Source organism: Acomys minous (genome assembly GCF_964271855.1).
Source record: "Acomys minous genome assembly, chromosome: 8".
Taxonomy (NCBI): domain Eukaryota; kingdom Metazoa; phylum Chordata; class Mammalia; order Rodentia; family Muridae; genus Acomys; species Acomys minous.
In genome coordinates, this window is record NC_140489.1 from 26911415 (window position 1) to 26930858 (window position 19444).

Consider the following 19444-nt stretch of genomic DNA (forward strand, 5'->3'; position numbering starts at 1 on the left):
GAGTTCAAAACCAGCCAGTTGTACATGATCTCTATATTGTCCTGAAACTTGTTTATGTAGATTGTCTCAAAAGAAAAATAAAAAATAAAAATGAGGGGGCACACCTTTGATCCTAGCACCGGGGAAGCAGAGGCAGGCAGACCTGAGTTACAGGAAAGCTAGGGCTACACAGAAAAACCGTGTCTTGACTGCACCCCCAGCCCCCCAGAAATCTCTTAAGAGATGCTTATCAAGCCCAACTTTTCAACAGTCACAGCTTGTTTTCTCTAAACCCTTTCCCTGAGGTCGTATGAGACAGGCTGTATCCTTTCCTTGCTCTGCTAGCCTTTGATCGTCTATATATCTGGCATAGAACGCTGTTGTTTGATTGGCTTTACTTTTTGAGTATAAACTTCATGGGTCCACATTACGTTTGTCTCCAAATTCCTAGTACCAGGAAAAGTGGCACTGTAATTCTGCCCACTGCACTGGAGTCTGTTCCGTGAAATACTGATACAGCGGCAGGATTGGCTTGGATGTCAACAGGTCAAACTCCTAATGAGCAGCACTCCGAGGTACCGACGAACTCCGCAGGATCTCTTTTAAGTGGCACGCCAGGCAAGTTGGTGAGTCAAGGCCATGGGTTTCAGATGTGGTTAGTCACTCTGTGCAGGGCAATATGCAAATCACAGTACTTTGGTAACTTACCAAAACAGTAAAATCTTTCGGGTAGTTCAGTCTAATAGTTGTATCCAAGTTCGTTTTCTTTTTTCCGTCATCCCTACTACCCTAAGAAGTCATTTAAAGTACCCGAGTTGGAGGAGGCTGAACCTTTGGGGGTACTTTAGCCAAATCACTTTAGAGTCTAGCTTTATAGAGTCAAACAGCTCAAGACGCCTTCAGGAATTCCTAAATCCTCCAACGCGGATACAGCGAGCACAAAGCTTTCGTCTCCTTTAGACTTAAGCGCAACTTCTCGAGGTCTATCCTTTTCCAGAGGCGCGAACTTCCCTCATCGTCCGACCTCAGCTCACGAATCAAAAACATGACTCCGCATTTAAAAACTGTCCCAAGCCCCAGCGCGCGCGGGCTCCGGAAACCGCACCACGTGACGCGCCGTTCCTCCGCAGCCATCCTCAAGAGAGCCGGGTAGCCTCCAAGGCTACTCCATTTCTGCGCCCCACCATAAGCAGTGGTCGGTAACCCCGAACTCTGGGGTCCCTAATGAACCGTCCCCATGCAGCTAACGCCGCCAGGTCAACGCATCCCGGCACACCGCCCCCGGAACGCTTCCGCCAGGGTGCCGACCACGTGATCACGCGAGACTTGGGGGGGGGGGAAAAGGCGGCGGCGCGCCTTCTTTACTCCAGGTCCGCGGGCCCCGCCCACTCAGTGTCAACCGGGACCTAGCGACGCCCCGGCGCGCGTGCGCACGCGGCTTCTCGCGGTGTCTCGCGCTCGGCCCCGCCCCCGGCTGCCCCCGCCCTTTCCGCCCCTCCCTCCCTCCGCCCTGTCTCTCGGCGGCAGCGACGGCGGCGGCTCGCGCAGCTTCTTGGCTCGCTATATAAAGGGGAGAAGCAGGCGGACCGGACGGCTGGAGCTGCAGCCGGTGGCGGCAGCGGCGGCGCGGGGAGCGGTGACCGGTGTTGGTTTCCCTCCTCGGCGCCGAGTAGGGAGCGGGTGACGCCCCCTAACCCCCTGAAGGGTCGTGGCTTCTTTTTTTTTTCCATTTTTTTTTTTCCTTTAAGGCGAGTCTCGAGGTTTTTAGCTGCGGGAGGAGTGCCCCCCTCCTCCTGGTCTCCCGCCTCTTACTCTTCCACGGTCGGTTTTGTTGAGAATTTTCTGTCCCACTCTCTGCGGGTGACTTGGGTCACCCTCCGGTTCTGAGTCTTTTTTTTTTTTTTTTTTTAATTTTTAAAAATTTTTTTTGTTTTTTTTTTTTTTAAATCTCGTTCCCTCTTGTTTGTGTTGTGTGTGGAAATGGCGAACTCGGCAAACACAAACACCGTGGTAAGGACGTGGTGCGGTGGCCGGCGGGGGCTGCGAAGGTTCCGGCGGCAGGCAACGGCCGGGGAGGGCGGGGGCGGGCCCGGGCGAGGCGGCGCTCCCGACCCGGTCCCCTCCGCCCTCCACCGCCGCGGGCCTGGCCGGGCGGGGGAGGGGGGCGCCGCGGGCTGGCGGGCGGAGGGCGGCGGGGCCGGGAGCGCCGCGGGGCGGGCCACGCAGGCCGTTGGGCCCTGGCTGTCGACCCCCGGGATGCAGACAGGCGGGCGGCGACCGCACGCGGGGCCCGGACCCGGCCAGCTCCCGAGTTGCCGCGGGTCGAGCCTCGCGCTTGGGGAGCCTCTCGGACGCCTCCGAGGCCGGGCGTGCCTTCGGGGGCTCTCTGGAGGTGGTGCTTGGGAAGCCTGCACTGGGGCCGGTTTTACTAATCCTCCAAGGAAAAAAAAGACAAGGAAAAAAAAAAAAGAAAAAGAAAAACCCGAAGGTTGGCAAGCACTTATCTCGGTTCCTCCCCAGTGGGTAAAATGGCGAAGGGGAAGCAAAACCCCCGTGGTATCTTCCACTAGCAAAAGCACCAGAACAAACAAAGCCTACAGTGAGTGGCTCAAGTGTCCCCGCTTTCGCCTCGAAATTTGCCTACTTCCCGCTGCTCCTTTTTTTTTTTTTTTTTTTTTTTTTTTTTGGTTACTTGCGATCACGTAGGTTTGCAAAAAGCAGTCACATAAAAATAACCTTTTCAAGTCACCAACGCAATGTGATCACTAGGCCACCCCAACTCTTGATTTTTTTTTTATTATGACAATAAAACACTTTTTTTTTTTTTATTTTCGTTTCGCTTTTTTTTCCCCCGGTCCCAAACGCCGCAGAGCAGCCTGCGGCCGCCCGACAACCGTACCGTTGGCGACTCGGGTCGATCCATCATGGCTGCGGCCGCTTACCCTGCTTTTCAGTGCCTGCGCCTTGTGGTCCTCCTCCCTTTGGCTGCCCTGTTTATATAGAGCCATTGCCGCTCTCTAATATAGACTCTGCCAGGATGGGAAGGTGCTTTTCAGGCCTACGTCACCGCCTCTCCATTTAAACACCAGATCCGGCTTTAAATAGTGAGAGCTGCTGAGCGCGGGGCTGGGAGGTGCGTGCTCCCGAGGCGAGAGGCGCCCGCATGCGGAGCGCAGTTTATTTCTACTAGTTTCCCTTCACGCTGAAATTTCGCTCCGGAGCCGGGAGGTTGCTTTCACAGACCCGAGTGTTTTGCTTTAACAGCTAGGGTGTACTGTCTTTGTTTGTAGTGGGAAGTAGGCCAGAAATACAGCATCGTTTTGGTCTCCCTCCTGTATTTATAGTTTAATTTTAAGTCATTTTAGATCAGATAGGGTTGTTTTTTTTTTCCTTGAAGAGGTGCCTTCAACAGTCTAGGCTTAAAAAAAAATACTTTGTACGTTTTATGTTTCCCGCAGAGGACTTGGGTTCGGTAGTGTTTTGTTCGTCAGATATTTGGGAAATGTTGCAAATACAGCTCCTAACAGTTCATCGTATTTTCTTTATACAAATACCTAAAGCACGACGCTTTTCAAAGTTGTAGTGCCTGAGCTCCCAGTGAGATCTGTGCCCGTAATAATTGACTTGTAGAGTAAGTGAAGAGCCATAGCCTAAACTGCACTTTAAGAATTAAAGATTAGGTGGTGGTTTTAATTTTACCAGCGGTTGACATGGTATCGAGTATAAAAACCTACCCCGTTTACCTAATGCTATGCCAAAAGAGTCAGCACTTTCTGAGAGGAGCCTTCTAATTTATCACCTGATAATGCCACATTTGGCCTCTGATGCTCCAGTTTCAGAGTTTGGAATATCGTGTTTTGAAAGGACAGATCTAAATCACCGTTATGCAATAAAGACCCAAAACCTGGGCGAGTGAAGCTTAGACTTTAAGCCTTTCCTTTTTCTTTCAACCATAGTGCTTCTGAATTGCTTAAGTTGTAGGCTAATTGCTGAAGATTAAATGGTACCAAAAGAAGGCAGAGCTATATATCAGTGTCTGACTAAGGAAAAGACTTTGGGGTAACTGATTTCAGACATTAGAACATTGGGTTTGCTGGAAATTTATCCTACCAATTTAAAATTACAGGGCCAGTGTAGAGTTTAGTGGTGTAGCTTGAAGGTACAAACTAGGGCAGGGGAAAAAAACAGTGAGGTCATTTTGTATGATCAAATACTGATGACACTGCTGGGCATGACCAGGAAATGACTAGTGAACAAAAAGTTCCCCAAAGACTAAGAATTGGAAAGGTATGTGATTTGACAGGGGTTAAACAAAAGATGGATAGTAGGAACCAGACATAACCATAAACTGTTATTAATAATAATGTTAAGATATTTTGGTTATAACCAAGGAATTTATAACTGGATTTTGTATGAACAGCCTGTACATAAAGAACTTAGGTTTATGAACTATATTGCCTAGCCTTGTACTTCTATAAAATATGTAGTCATCAAATCCAGTTTAATGAGCCTTTGTTTATTTGGAGACAGGGTCGCTGCATGTAGATCAAGGTGGCCTGAAACTCTGAGATCTTATGGTCTCTACCTCCTGAGTATTAAGCCTAGCTTAGGATTGCCGTATCTTTAAAGGCACAATCTTAAATACATTTTAGACAGTTGACCAATTGGCTTGTATTTAAGGATTATATATTTATTAAGGATTTCTCAAATCAGTCTTTTAATCGATCTTATTTTTCCTTTAAAGCCTAAATTGTATAGATCTGTGATTGAAGATGTTATTAATGATGTACGAGACATCTTTCTGGATGATGGAGTGGATGAGCAAGTCCTGATGGAACTAAAAACTGTGAGTTTGTCTTTTTAAAAGAGTATTTTAACAATGAGTAACTTTTCTATAGGATGAATGTTTGACTGTAAGAGATGCTGTAGTCTGGTGAAGGATATTGGTTTTATAGTCCAGTTGCTTGACATGTCAGTAACAGTATTTTAATTTTTTTGTAGTCTTACTAAATTTGTATTCTAAAATTTGTTTATGTTAGAAGGATTGAACAGATGCTTCATAAAAGAATTTAGGTACCAGAGTCAATTCCCTTATGTGTACTAAATGCTCTGTTGATTATGTATTGAACACTGAGAGCTAGTTTTAAAATGGCATTTGTGTGGAGACTGGAGTGATGTCCCAATGGTTAAGAGCTCTGGTTGCTCTTCCAGAGGAACTGAGTTCCATGCACAGCACTCACATGGTGCCTCACAATAGTCTGTAACTATAGTCCCAGGAGATCTCTCTTCTAGCCTTGACAGGCATCAGCACACAAGTGGTACACAGATACTCATATTGGGAAAACACTCATACACATAATTAAAATAGAAAAAATATAGCATTTGTGTTTTCCTGGTGGTAGAATGACATGAAAATGTCGAGTATTTTTGTGCTGGTTGAACTAAGTACTGAAGTTTGAAAATTTCATAGTTCTATCATTCATTTAAAAGCCTTTAATCCCAGTACTTGGGAGGTAGAGGCAGGTTGATCTTTGTGAGGTCAAGGCCAGCCTGGTCTACAAAGTGAGTCCAGGAAAGCCATGGCTACACAGAGAAACCATGTCTTGGAAACTAAAAAAAAAAAAAAAAAAAAAAAAAAAAAAAAGTTTCAGCTTATGTGGTTGGGATTATGTCTCATTGAGTAAGGATGCTTATTCTGAAATTAAGAGGACCTGAGTGCACATCTCCTACAACACATAAAAGCTAGGTCTGGCCACATGTGCCTGTAGGTCCCAGGAGTACTGGACAGCCTGAACCTGGGAGCTTCAGGTTTTAAGGAGAAGTCTGTCTCCAAGCAACAGTGCAGAGTGATAGAGATGACATTTAACATTCTGTAGGGTCTACATGCACACAGTTGTCCAGTGAGAAAGTCGCCAGCTCAACTCACAGCTTGTATGCACAATACTTTCTGTACCCTTCCTTTAGATGTCTGTTCATGTGCAGCTGAATTGCTTTAGGTATATTTACTGTGCTGATGACTGTTTTTAAAGGATATATACTCAGTGAAATGTGTTAACATTTTAAAGATCTGCATATTTTATTTTTAATGATTGTTGGAAGAGTCATTCAAAATACAAGGTTTTACTCTTAGTATAAAAAACTGATTGGTATACAGGTTGAGATTCTGTATTGCTGAACTTTTAAGAAATATTTTAAAACTATCTTTTGCTTTCTCAATTGTGTAAATAGTTGAATGTTTCTTTGTACCCTTGAATCAAAACAATAGCCAAATGCAGAGGTGAATAGGAGATCTGGCTTCTTTTTCTTTTTTGGGTGGGGGGTTTGAACAGGATTTTTCTATGTAGCTTTGATCTGCCTGCCTCTGCCTCCTGAGTGCTGCGATTACAGGCATGTGTCAATCACTGTACCCAGCCACTGAGATCAGTTTTTAAGTTTTTTTTCTATCAATCCCTGTCGCCTACACCCCTGGTTAATTCTGGAATAATTGGTGTCATATATGTATGTCTAGACTTTTCATTTTAAAATCTTAACTCTAAAAATACCTAAAGTTTTTCAAAGTCCTCAGTAACTTTTGGAAAGGATAAATGGAGCCAAAATTGATTTTATAAAGTTGTCCTTTGGCCCCCATATGCTATGGCATGCACATATCTATCATTCATAATCAAAAATAAGATTATTAAAAGGATAAATGGACCTGAGATCAGAAGATATTACAACTGTTGGTTTAGAAATTGAGAGCAACTTCTTTAGAGCTGTGCTCAAGTCATCCCAGCTAGTAAGTAGTTAGGGACATTAGCTGTGGTCTTCTCTATCCAGATGTGGAAGCTAGAATTTAGCACTCACTTTGAATAAAACAAGTATGAGCCTCTTTGTGGTGATAATATATATCTTAGTGTTTTAACACCTGTGGGCAACTTCTAGAATAGTCAATAAGAGTTTGCCAAAGTGAGAAAGGGAAAAAAAATGTAAGTTTAAAGTGAAATGAGTAATACTTAGGTGGAGAGAATTGTAAATGTTATTAATGCTCCAGGATACAAGTGTTAGAACGCCTCTTCTGAAACAGGAGTTGGAAGAACATGGAACAGAATAAAGTATCTATGTTATGTGAAAAATAAGGAAATAAGCTTAGCTCCTACAGGGAGAGAAATGTAGACATTACTACTGCTTAAAGATATAGGTGTTAGAACGCCTCTTCTGAAACAGGGCTTGGAACAACATGGGACAGCATAAAGTGTCTAAGTTACATGAAGAGTAAACAGACAAGCTTAGCTTGGTCCTTAGTTTACTGGGAAATGTTTTATACTTTGCTGCACTTAGTAGCTGTATTTTACAATTTTGTGACTTTATGTAGAAAATATAATTTCTTTCTTTTTTTTTTTTTCTCCCTGAGGTGGGGTTTCCCTGTGTAGCCTTGGCTGTCCTGGACTTGCTTTGTAGACTAGACTAGTCTTGAATGCACAAGAGATCCACCTGCTTCTGCCTCTCTGAGTGCTGAGATTACAGATGTGCAATACCATGCCTGCCTGACAACACTTCTATAGGTGTAGAAATGAGCCCTAAAAACTTGAATTGATTATGGTAGGGGTCACTCTGGGATCTTTATATTTGCTCTTGCTTTGTAAGTTGACAGTTTGGGGAGTTCAGTCTTCCCACTGGTCCCCATAGCTATAAGACAAACTGAATTGTCTTAGAAAAACCAGATAACTTCATTAGCATGTTTCATACATTTGACAGTGACTCATTCCACTTTTAATCCTCAGTTTTGACCAGAAAACCTGGCCTGTGTGGCTGGAATTCAGCTAAATATTTAGCTGAACTGCTTAGTAACAGATGTGGCTCTAGAATCTTATTTTTTTAAAAAGAGTTATTATTTCTTTATGTATATAGTGTTTTGCCTACATGTAAACCTGCATGCCAGAAGAGTACACCAGATCTTATTATATAGATGGTTGTGAGCCACCATGTGGTTCCTGAGAATTGAACTCAGGACCTTTGGAAGAGCAGACAACTGAGCTGCCTCTCTAGCCACGTGGCTCTAGAATCTTAACAGTGCTATTTTTGTTGTTAAGTGGGTCATACTTATATTTTGGGTTGTAATGAGAGATAAAGCTGTTAGACTAGAATGAACTTAATTCTCTGCACTAAATTTCTTTAGAATGTGCCCTAGATGTAACAAACAGCTGGACACTAGCCCTGGCCGGGGGATGGCTCTCTGCAGTGATGGAGATGCTCTGTGTCTGTCGACTGCTGCACGGTGGTCATTAGCCACATGTGGCTGTTAAGCATTTGGAATATGATTAGAGGAAATGAGAAATACATTTTTGTTCATTTTACTCAATTTAAATTACCGCATGTGGCTAGTGATTACCACATTGAGCTGCACAGATTTTCTTGTTAGCAAGGTTAACACCCATTGAATGTTTTGTGATTTATAATGGGTGTTGTGATTTAGCTCTGGCCCTTCTCCTTTTTTAACTGTTTCATAGATTATCAAAGTTGTTAAGGCTATCAGATAGAGTGGTGATTAGAGTATGAACTGAGGTGCACGATGAGAACGCAGGTAATTTAAAGGTTAACTGATAGTGCAGGAAATGTCATGATTAGAAAAACAAAACAACAGAACCCAGCTCACTTATTGAGATCATTTCCCAAAGTGTTAAAGGAGCTCATTTTTATGTGTAAACTATAGGTGCTAGGGAAGATACCAGATATAATCAGTATTTAAATGGATTGTGGATTGGCAATTAACAAAATGGGAATGACACTTTAGAAATTCTCTTCAAAGGGAATAATGAGCACCTAAGGAGGAGAACCTGCACACATTTGAGGCTAACCTAGTCTGCATAGTTCCAGGCCAGTCAGGCCTATATATAGTGAGACTGTCTCAGAAGACAAAACTGTAAAAACAAGAACTCAAAGTAGGTGATAAAACCGATCTATCGGCCTACTTAAATCTACTTATATCTAAGTAGCAAGTACAACTCGATATGTAAACCACGTGATCCTCCCCCCTCCCTTCCATTGCTTTCCATCAAACCTGGAATCTTAACACAAGCCAGGCTAATGCTCTGCCACTGAGCCACATCGTAACCCTTTGCCTCTGTGCTGATAAAATAAGAGCCCTCAGAGAGAAGTCTGAAAATTCAGGTTCTATGCCTCTAGTTGAGTGCCTCAGCTTTTGAGCGTTTGACATGTTGGACTGATTGGTTAATAGCTGCATATAGGGTGTTAGCAGATGACTGACTTCTGCTCACCAATTACCTGCTTTCTGCCTTTTGACAAAAGCATTTCGCTAGTATGTAGTTGAAGTGTGAACCTAAGTGTAGCATGAGATAAAAGACCTACATTCACATTTCTACCATCTTCTAGCTAATGCCTTTGTCAAGAGATGGTCAAAATTTACTTTTTAATCAAACTGAAGCGTCCATTCTCTAACAGTGTTGGGCCAGAAATCTTAAATGACTCTGTTTCTACAAAGTACTTAGTTCCTGGATAAAGTGTGCAACCAACTATTTCAGAGCTTCTGAGAGATGTTCGGGAACTCAGCTTCCCCAAAGAGCAAATGAAATAGGAAGAAGATGAGGTGTTGTGGTTAGCTGAGAAGCATGGCGCATTAGGATGCAGCAGGTGAAGTGCCCAGGGCACAGTACCCAGAGACACTGGAGTTGGACTTTGGGGTTTAGTTATTCTCTTCTTGCCTTCTGTGAATAACTTGTCTAACTTTTTGTTCTTCAGTTTCTTTTTCTCTGAAGAAGGAGATGATAATGTCTACATATGTACTTATTATATAGAACTAAAGTTGAGTTATTAGACCATTTCAGTAACAAATACAGTTGTAGACCTCAGTCTTTTTAGCAACAAGTTAAATTTTGTTCATGTCATTTTTAGATACCTAGGCAAAAATTGCCAGAGTGTGGGTATGCCAGAATTAATAGTTATGTGAAAGGGAATAAATAAAAAATGAAGTAAAAAGGCTCTTCCAATTTTCTAAGCAAAAGAAATACTTAACAATTCAGTATACCTAATTCAGCATTACTGAAATGGTTACCATTGCCATAACAGTGTAACATTATTTTAACAGCCGATATTTAGAACCCGGACCTTTCTGTTAAAATCAGAATTGTGTAGTAGTGAAGTTGAAGGGCTAGAGAGCTGGCTCAGCAGTTAAGAGCCTTGTTGCTCTTACAGAGGACCTATATTTAGTTCTCAATACTCAATGGAGGCTCACAACCAACCGTAACTCCATTTCCAGGGAATCCAGTGCTTTCTGACTTACATCATTGCTAAGTCCTGAGTCTTAGTTGAATAGCCCAATCCCTACAGAGCTTTTGGCAGTATGTGGGACCATATTCATGTGTCCAAAACTAGCTGGCACCTTTGGCATTTAGTAGGCAAGAACTAGAAAGGTTTCATTTCCTGTGGGACCTTCTGTATGATATAGTTATGCTTTCCCTAAAATGCCTTATACAGAAAATAGAATGCTAATAAACATTAGTTTATCTTTCTAATTTTTCTTTGAATTTATTACTAAATGGCTGGTACATTCTTATTTATCAGTTAAGTCCTGAGTAAAATAGTATCTTTGTGAAGGAATTCATTCAAAAGTAGAACTATCTCTAATATGCACAGGCAGTGACTGCCTCCCCCTCAAACAAAAACAACCCCCAAAAACCAGACTCTCACTTTGGAGCTGTGAGTTGGCCTTGAATTAACAGATTACCTGCCTCTTATCTCCCAAGTACTGTGGATTAAAGACGTACACCACCATGCCTAGCCTAAGTGACTGCCTTTCTCTGAGGCTATGGAACTTTGAGATGTTTCATTTTAGAAGACTACACATTAAAAGCAATGGAATAGTCTGAGGTTATTTAAAAGAAAGTAGCTTAGTACTGTAAGAGATACAGTAGCCATTACAGTAATGTCTAGTCTATGGCAAATAGGCTATAGACTAAGCTTGTACTCCAGAGTCTGACTAAATTGGGTAGTAAAGGCGCTGGTTTTAAACTAGTACACTAGTTTCCCCTTATCCATGGCCTTCTTTGTTTTAAAGAATATATTTTATGGGTGTGGGTATTTTGCTTGCATGTATGTCTTTACCATACATGCTGGTGCTTGGTGCTTGTGAAGGCCAGAAGAGTTCACTGGGTTTCTTGGAACTGGGGATACAGACTATTAAGAGCTGTCATCTGGGTACTGGTAGTTGAACCTGGGTCCTCTGGAAGAGCAGCAAGTGCTTTTAACTACTGAGCCTTCTCTCCAGCCCCATCTTATTTTTTGAGATTTTGGTTACCCTTGGTCAGCTTTGTTAGAAGAATATAAAATATTCCAGAAATAATCAGTTTGTGAGTTTTAGGTTGTGTGCATTCTGACTAGAATGATGAAATCTCTCCCCAGCCAGTTGCATCTTCTCTAGGTTGTGAGTAATTTCTCTGTCCAGTTTATCTATTCTGCAGATGCAACTCATCCATTAATCACTTAGTGTCCACCCAGTTGTCAGAATCCCTGTGTAGTGTCATGGTGTTTATGTTCAGATAACCTAACAGAGCTGTTACGTCACAGTGTCTGTGTTCTTCACCATCTTACCACATAGGCATTGTATTTCATATCTCCACAAGAAGACTACATGCTTTCAGTAAGGTACTTTGAGAAAGAAGTGACAGTCAGGTAGCTTTTGTCATGGAATATCCTTACAGTTGTTCTATTTTACTAATTTTAGTTGCACTGTAGGTAATTTGCAGATGAAACTTCATAATGGGTATGTATGTATGTAGGAGAAAAATCACATTTGAGTCGAGTATGGTTTTAGACTTCCAGCTGGAATATGGACTATTTCCCCAAATACGAGGGTGAATATATTATAGCATATATTATACACACACGCACACACACAGACATGCGCACACACAGACACACATAACATCTACAGATTATGATTTACTATGAGTAGTTAATCAGTTAATCCTGTTAACAGGGCAGAAAACAATGTATCCTAAGCTTTTTGTACACTGTATAACAAATAAAAGTACAGACTATTTCTTATGTTGCATTTTCCTCTCAGTTTAATATTATTCATGAAATAGTTCAACCTTGGCTTTTAATGACCCCACTAATGGGTTACAGTCCTCAGTTTGAAAATCACTGGTTTAGACTTTCATACAACGATTCTCACTTTTGCAAACATCACAAAATAACCTGGACACTTCATTATAATGGTTTGTGTCTCAGTTCTTAACCTGTTGATTAGTAGAGTAAGTTGGGATCCCGCCTCAGAATTAGCTTTCTTCCTCTTCTGCAGCCACTAGCCCCTTCCTGCCTCCTCCTCTTTCTTTTTTTCTTCATTTTCTTGTGATTCTGGATTTGTGGTTTTCATTTCATGCTAACTGAGCAAGCACTCTTACCAGTGAAATACACTCTAAACCTTCTCAGTTACAAGGTTTGATTGTTAGGTCCTTGACACCAGGAAGTAGGGAATTTGAATGTGTACTCACCTGTATGTTACATATAGTCAATACTTCTGTTGATCATAGAGACTTCATTGGAATGATGGGCTTGTATGACCAATCGATGGTAATAAAAATGAAAAAGTGTGAAAGGGTTCTGGAGGGATGGCTCAGTCATTAAGAGTGATAACTGTTCTTTCAGAGCACAGAGTTCTCTTCTTAGAACCCACTTCAGGTGGCTCACAACTGCCTGTAACTTCAGTTCCAGGGGATTTAACACCCTCTTCTAGTTAGCGAGGGCATCCACAAGCATGTGACATATGTACGTGTGTACACACACACACACACACACACACACACACACACACTAAGATGCAGCAGGTGGGTCTCTGAGTTGGAGGCCAGCTTGGTCTACAGAGTGAGTTCCAGGACAGCCAGGGCTACGCGGAGAAACCTGGTCTTGACAAACAAACAACAACCAAGTACGATGGGTTGGGAGTTGGACAGTGTTAGAAATGTACTTAAAAAGAACTAAACTAGCTTGGATCCTTCTCGTGTAGAAGATTTTGGTGTAAACCCCGGCCCCTACCTCCTTCCCCCAGGAAGCTCTAGCTGATCTGGAACTCACTACATAGACCAGGCTGGCCTTGAGCTCAACAGAGATCCTCCTGCCTCTGCTTCTCAAGTGCTGGATTGAAGGGTGTGCCTGCCATTACGCCTGGCTTAAAAAACGATACCTTAAACACTAATAGTTCTTTTACGTCACTTTTTTTTAAAGGAAAAATTACTGTGTGTGTGTGTGTGTATACATACATGTGCATGTAGAGGTTAGAGGACAATTTGTGGAAGTTGTTGTCTTTCTGTTTGGAGCGGGGGAGGTTTCGAGGCAGGGTTTCTCTGTGTCCCCCAGCTGCCCTGGAACTTGCTCTGTAGACCAGCTTGTCCTTGAACTCAGAGATCACTTGCCTCTGCCTCCTGAGTGCTGGGATTAAAGGAGTGCACCACCACTGCCCCGTGGTTCTCTCTCTCTCTCCTGTGGGTCCCAAGGATCAAACCCATCATCAGGCTTGATGGCAAGTGCCTTAGCCACTGACCCATGTCAACCGCTCCTCCACGTTGACTTTGACTCATAAGAAACTGGGTTTTGTTTTGAGTTTAAAAAAGGAAAAGAGAGAGGCAGGAGGGCCAGGTGAATTGCATATCTGAGACACTACACTAATCATATGATGGCTGTCTTGCCATGCAGGCACCTGTTTTGACCTGCTTTTAGCCCACTTTGAGGAGATTGGCCAGACACAATTTGGGCTCTTAGGAAGTGTAGTACTTTGTTGCTACAGGAATTTGTTTTTAGTGTGGGGTTTGTAGAAGCCTCTGTTATTGGCTAGAAGTTTAGAAGTAATCTAAATGAATTTTCTTTAATTTTTGATGAGGAAAATGTCTAAGAATGTTACATGATTGAGTTGCATTAGTAGACAAACCAGGATTAACTGGTTCCCCAGCCTCTGATGTAATGCTATTACATAATTAAAGCCACTACTGTAGTAGTAATAATAACTAGTATTCAATAATCACTGACTTTAAGCCCTGATAACCATGAATAGAGGTTAGAATCTTTTTAAAATACAGATTTCAGGCCTTTAAGTATGTGCCAGGCTTTCTCGGGAAGCAGTTGTACTGTGAACCTGACTTTTACTTCCTGTTTCAGTACACTGTTGGAAAGATGGCTGGGATTGTTACCAGCATATAGTTACCAATCTAGGTAATGTAGAGAGGAAACAGTGAGGGGTTTTTGGTGTTGTTTTAAATTTGTGAATATTTCAAGAGAAGCCTCTGAAAAGATCTTAGAGAAGCCTCTAAGTTAGCAGTATCCCAAGAGCAGGTCCTGGAGTTAAAAAACAGCATGTGTAAATGGTACTATGTAAAAATACCCAGATTGTTTCATTTACATTTCAGAGGCACAACTTTACTTTCTTTCTTGGATAATTTCTTATAGAAGTGAAGCTCTAAATTAAACATTAACATAGTAGAAAGCAAACATGTTAAGGACAGAATGAAATAGTTGGAAATGTTTTCATTTCCTCTTTCTTGGGTGACTCTCCCTCCTTCTCCCCCCATAGAGCTTACCTTGTGGTTGACATGAGGAAATACAGATTGGGCATCCCTAATCTGAAAGGGGTCACCAAACCCAGGAATATTTTTGTTGTATTTTTTTCAGATTTTGGAATACTTGCATATAGTAGACAGTGAAGCTCACTTATGTAAAACATACGGCTTTTATACACTGCTAGAAACTAATTTTAGATACTATTTTAAATAGTTTTGTGCATAAAATAAAATTTCATCAGATGGAACTTTCCACTGGTGACTTCATGTCAGGAGTCCAAGAGGTAGAGATTTTAGAACATAGCAGATTTTGAGTTTTTAGGTTAGATATGTTCAGCCTATAGAAATAACTAAGCAGAAAATGATTGTCAATCTTTGGCACATTGGAGGAAAGGAGATTTCAAGAGGTGTAGAGGATTGGGATAACCATTGCAGCCTCACTTTCTTTTCATTATAAGATTAAACAAAGAGTAAGTTGGTCTATCTTAATTTAGAGTGCTTCCATTTCTTTCTTATGGAGAGATGAATATTTGTCCTGTTGACTGCTATTTAAGAGATAGAAAAATTTCTATTGAGCAAATTTCCATAAAAGTAATTTAATAATGGTTTTGAAATAAAAAGATAAGCTGTGATTATTCAGATAGTGACTCTGGGAACTCCATTAAATAATACCTGCCAATTAAGGAATTACTTTAGAAAGTTTCTTGGAATGTAAAAAAAATGTCTTTAGTACAATAAACATGAAATCAGATTAAAGTTTACTTTCTTACATAAGAATTAGGTAGGCATTAAAAGCTAATTTTTTTTGTGATTGCATTATTTCTTCAAATGGAAAAAAAATTACAAACACCTAATGTTTTGCCGATTATGTCCAGAGTTTAACTGACTGAGAAGTCTTTACTGTTTTTTGTCTTAGTTGTGGGAGAACAAACTAATGCAGTCTAGGGCAGTAGATGGATTTCATTCAGAAGAGCAGCAGCTTTTGTTGCAAGTTCAGCAGCAGCATCAACCCCAACAGCAGCAGCATCACCACCACCACCACCACCAGCAAGCTCAACCTCAGCAAACGGTACCTCAGCAAGCACAGACCCAACAGGTCCTTATTCCTGCGTCACAGCAAGGTGAGAAGGCTAGAGTTCCCTATGGTGGCTTACAAATTACAGTTGTCCTTTCAAATTATTCTTTTGACTCTTTGAGTTTCTTGTATCATCCTTTTAAAATAGATGCTTGGTAAGGGGTGGAAAGCTATTCTGATTTTTTCTTTCTTCCCCTCATTTGGCTGAGTTTTGGCTTGTAGCTCAGCTGGTAGAGGGCTTGCCTAGCGTACATGAAGCCCTGGGTTCAGTGCCCAACACTGCATAAACTGCACTGTGGAGCATATCGGTAATGCTAACACTTAGGAGGGGGAAGCAGGATCAGATACTCAAAGTCATCTTCAGTTAGTTATATAGTGAGTTGGAGCTCAGCCTGGGCTACTTGAGATCCTTCCTCAAAAGCAACAAAGCAAAATAACAACAAAGGAAGAAGGTATGAAGAATATCCTTGGGAGGGGAGGTATGTAAATGAGATGAGCTAGGGACAAGGCAGAGAGACATAAGAGTCCCAAGAGCATGAAGGCAAGAGGGGTAAGTTCCTGTGTCCCTATGGAGGGTAGGAGGTAGAGACAGATTCTCAGAAGCTTGTGGGCCCGCTCATCTGTGATGCACAACAGAAACACTGCAGAGAAGTCCTGTGCCACACAGCTTGGAGGCAAGGACCCATATTCCACTAAAGATTGTTCTCAAGAATCCTGATCTACACAGGCTTACTTATGAAGGGTTACATTTTTTTTATATAAGGTAGTTTTCTTTATGCAACGTGTTCTTTCAAAGTCATGTTTGGGAGCTGGAGAAATGGCTCAGTGGTGATGAGCACTGGCTGCTCTTGTAGAGGTCCTGAGTTCAATTCCCAGCCATTACACGGCTGATAACCGTCTTACAGAGATCTGATGCCCTCTTCTGGCATGCAGGTATACATGCAGACAGAGTACTTATATACATAAAATAAATACATGCATTAAAATTTTTTTCTTTTGTTCATGCATCTTAAATATTGGAGAAATTTTGTGACTTTGGTAGTCTGAAAATTCAGTTTAAGTGGAAACTGAATATGAAACTTAGCTTTTAATTTACTTTTAATGCTTGATTTAAAGAAAAAACTCACTTGTAGACTACTGTCATAGTTCTTTACAATATGCAGATCATTTTATAGGTCCTGTTTTGTTAACCTTTTATTGGGGTGCTGCAGAATAGCTCTTAGCTCCCTTTCACAGTTAAAGAAAATCTGGGCCCTGCAAAGATTAAGAATCTTGTCACTCCCTTAATCCCAGCACTCAGGAGACAGAGGAAGGAGGAACTGATTTAGAGGCCAGCCTGGCAACACCAAGAGACTCTGATGGGGGATGGGGTGGGAAGGGAGGGGCTCAATCCACCATACATACTTTTTTTATATGACAAAAATCTGTATTTAGTTACAACATTCCCTGAATATTATAGTTAGATGAATCTTGACTGGCAAGGATACATAAAGTAAAGCCTATGTGATTTGGTTTACTGTTTATAGCTAATAGACTTTGAATAGTTATTTATTTATTTACGTTATGTTTACTTAATTTATTGTGTGTGGGAAGGAGTGGTAGACCATGGGACACATGTGGCACTCAGAGGACAACTTGGAGGAATCTGTTGTCTCCTACCGTATAGGTTCTAAGGATGGAACTCAGGTCTTTAGGCTTGGTGGCAAGTGGCTTTGCCCACTGAGCCATCTCACCAGTCTTAATATCTTCTGTACCACTTAATTTCATCCTTTTCATCTTTGATGACTGTTCCTCCTATTGCCTTTAGGCGTGGCACTAGGATTTTAGGTCATCATAAATTAAAAGTGATTTTTTTCACTCAGAGAATTTCAAGATAATGGTATTATCCATGTATTCTCTGAAATTTGCGGGGTCAAACAATTATATTTTTTAACTGACATTGCCATTGTTTCTGATTTTTGTGTATGATGTTTGTGTGCACACGTGCATTTCTGAGTGCTTTTGTACCGTGGTGCATGCATGGAAGTCAGACAACAACTTCAGGTGTTGATCCTTTCTTTCTACTTTGTTTGAGACAGAGTCTCTGTTGTTTTTCCTCTCTCTACATTAGACTAGTGGTCCTCAAGTTTAGAGTCTTCTCCTGTCTCTGACTCTCCCTTGTAGCTCTCCATGTGCTGCATGGAACAGTAGTATTATAATGCTTGTGGTATGTACCTGGCTTTTATGTGTATTCTAGAGATTCAAACTCAGGTCCTCATGCTTGGACGGCAAGCATTTTTACCCTTTGATTGGTGTCTTTCACATAGTTCATTGGAATGCCTTGATTGCGTTAGCTGACAAGTTGGTAGAAAAGGATGACTAGATCTACCTGCCTCTGTTGCATGAGTACTAGACTTGAAGGCATGCATTGCCATGTCTGGCCTAAGTATCGCCATTTTATTAATGTTTTTCAATATAAAATAAATATATCCTAGCTGTTGATTTTCATAGAGGGGGAAAACCTGAAGTGCCAAATACTTTGAATATGTTAATGAAGAAAATTAAAAGCATAAAAAGTAAAAAGTTTGTGGCATTTTATAGCCTGTTGACTTTGAATTAACGTTATGATTTCTTGTTTGCAAATGGACCTTTTTTTTTTCTATTTTTGTAGCTACAGCACCACAAGTTATTGTTCCTGATTCTAAGTTGATACAGCATATGAATGCATCAAGTATTACGGTAAGCCTTGAATGTGCTACCAACATTGACTTTATTTATTTAATTTAAATCCTATGTGTATTTATTTAACAATTTGAGATTATGGAAGATTAGAGCAAAATAGCTATTAACCACAAATCTAAAGTATAGTTTAATTTTAGACATTAAAGTTCATAAGATTAATGCCATTTTCTTTTTTTTAAAAAATCAAGATACTGTTTGTGGGAGAAGCTTCATAGCTGTGGGGAACCAGCTAAACACACGCTGACATCTCTAGTTCTATTTCAGAAAATAGCATGTAAGAATATAGGAATGCCAAGATTTACAAACCTGTTGAAAATTGGACAGTTCAAGAGAGCCATTTCTTTTTTAAAATTTGAATTTTATTAGTTGTTTTAAAATTTCATATGATGTATTTTAATCACATTCACCCATACCCAGCTCTTCCTAGAGCCACCCCTTCTTTTCTACCTCAAGTTTGCGTCTTCTGTTTCTTTTTAAACCATCACATCTAGTTGTGCTGATCCTTACACTTGGAGTGTGTAGCCATCTGCTGAAGCATTCAAGGAAGTTAATTTTTTCTTTTTGTTTTTGTTTTTTTGTCTTTTGAGACACGGTTTCTTTGTGAAACAGCCTGGCTATTCTGGAACTTACTATGTAGACCTGGCTGGGGTCAAACTGAGAGATCTGCCTATCTCTGGCTTTAAAGGCTTATGCTAGCACACCATGCTCAAGGAAGCTATTTATAAAGTCACATATTTAAAGAAGCTTTGCTCTGATTTAAACATAATACATAGCTTGTTTTACTGTAATCTTTAAATTTATACCTTAAAATATATTTAAATTTTTTATCAAATTTTTATTTTTTACATATACATTTTATTATTACACACATATACAGTAAACTACTACCTACAGCAAGAAGAACCATGAAACAATCAGGAGTTATATAAATGTTAGTTCTTTGTGTTTTGGCTGTTTGTATTTGTCTGCCTTGAAGAAAACATTTTTTCTATCGTGGTGTGTCTAAAATTCTAAACATAAATCAGTATCTGTCATATCTCATCACTATAACTTAAAACATCTATCTAGACCTAAAAACATCTTAACCTCTAAACAACTAAGCTTAATTGTAAAACTAAACTATCTG

General features: G+C 40.9%; 1 protein-coding gene across 1 annotated transcript in view; it reads left to right on the plus strand.

Moving 5' to 3' along the window:
* The first annotated feature begins 1477 nt into the window (after nucleotides 1-1477).
* GTF2A1 (general transcription factor IIA subunit 1) overlaps nucleotides 1478-19444 on the plus strand; it is a 32616-nt gene continuing 14649 nt past the window's right edge. The window contains exons 1-4 of the mRNA XM_084792994.1: nucleotides 1478-1989; nucleotides 4724-4825; nucleotides 15439-15643; nucleotides 18248-18315. Of these exons, the coding sequence (XP_084649120.1) occupies nucleotides 1960-1989; nucleotides 4724-4825; nucleotides 15439-15643; nucleotides 18248-18315 (405 nt within the window). The 5' untranslated portion in view covers nucleotides 1478-1959. The remainder of the gene's footprint in view (nucleotides 1990-4723; nucleotides 4826-15438; nucleotides 15644-18247; nucleotides 18316-19444) is intronic.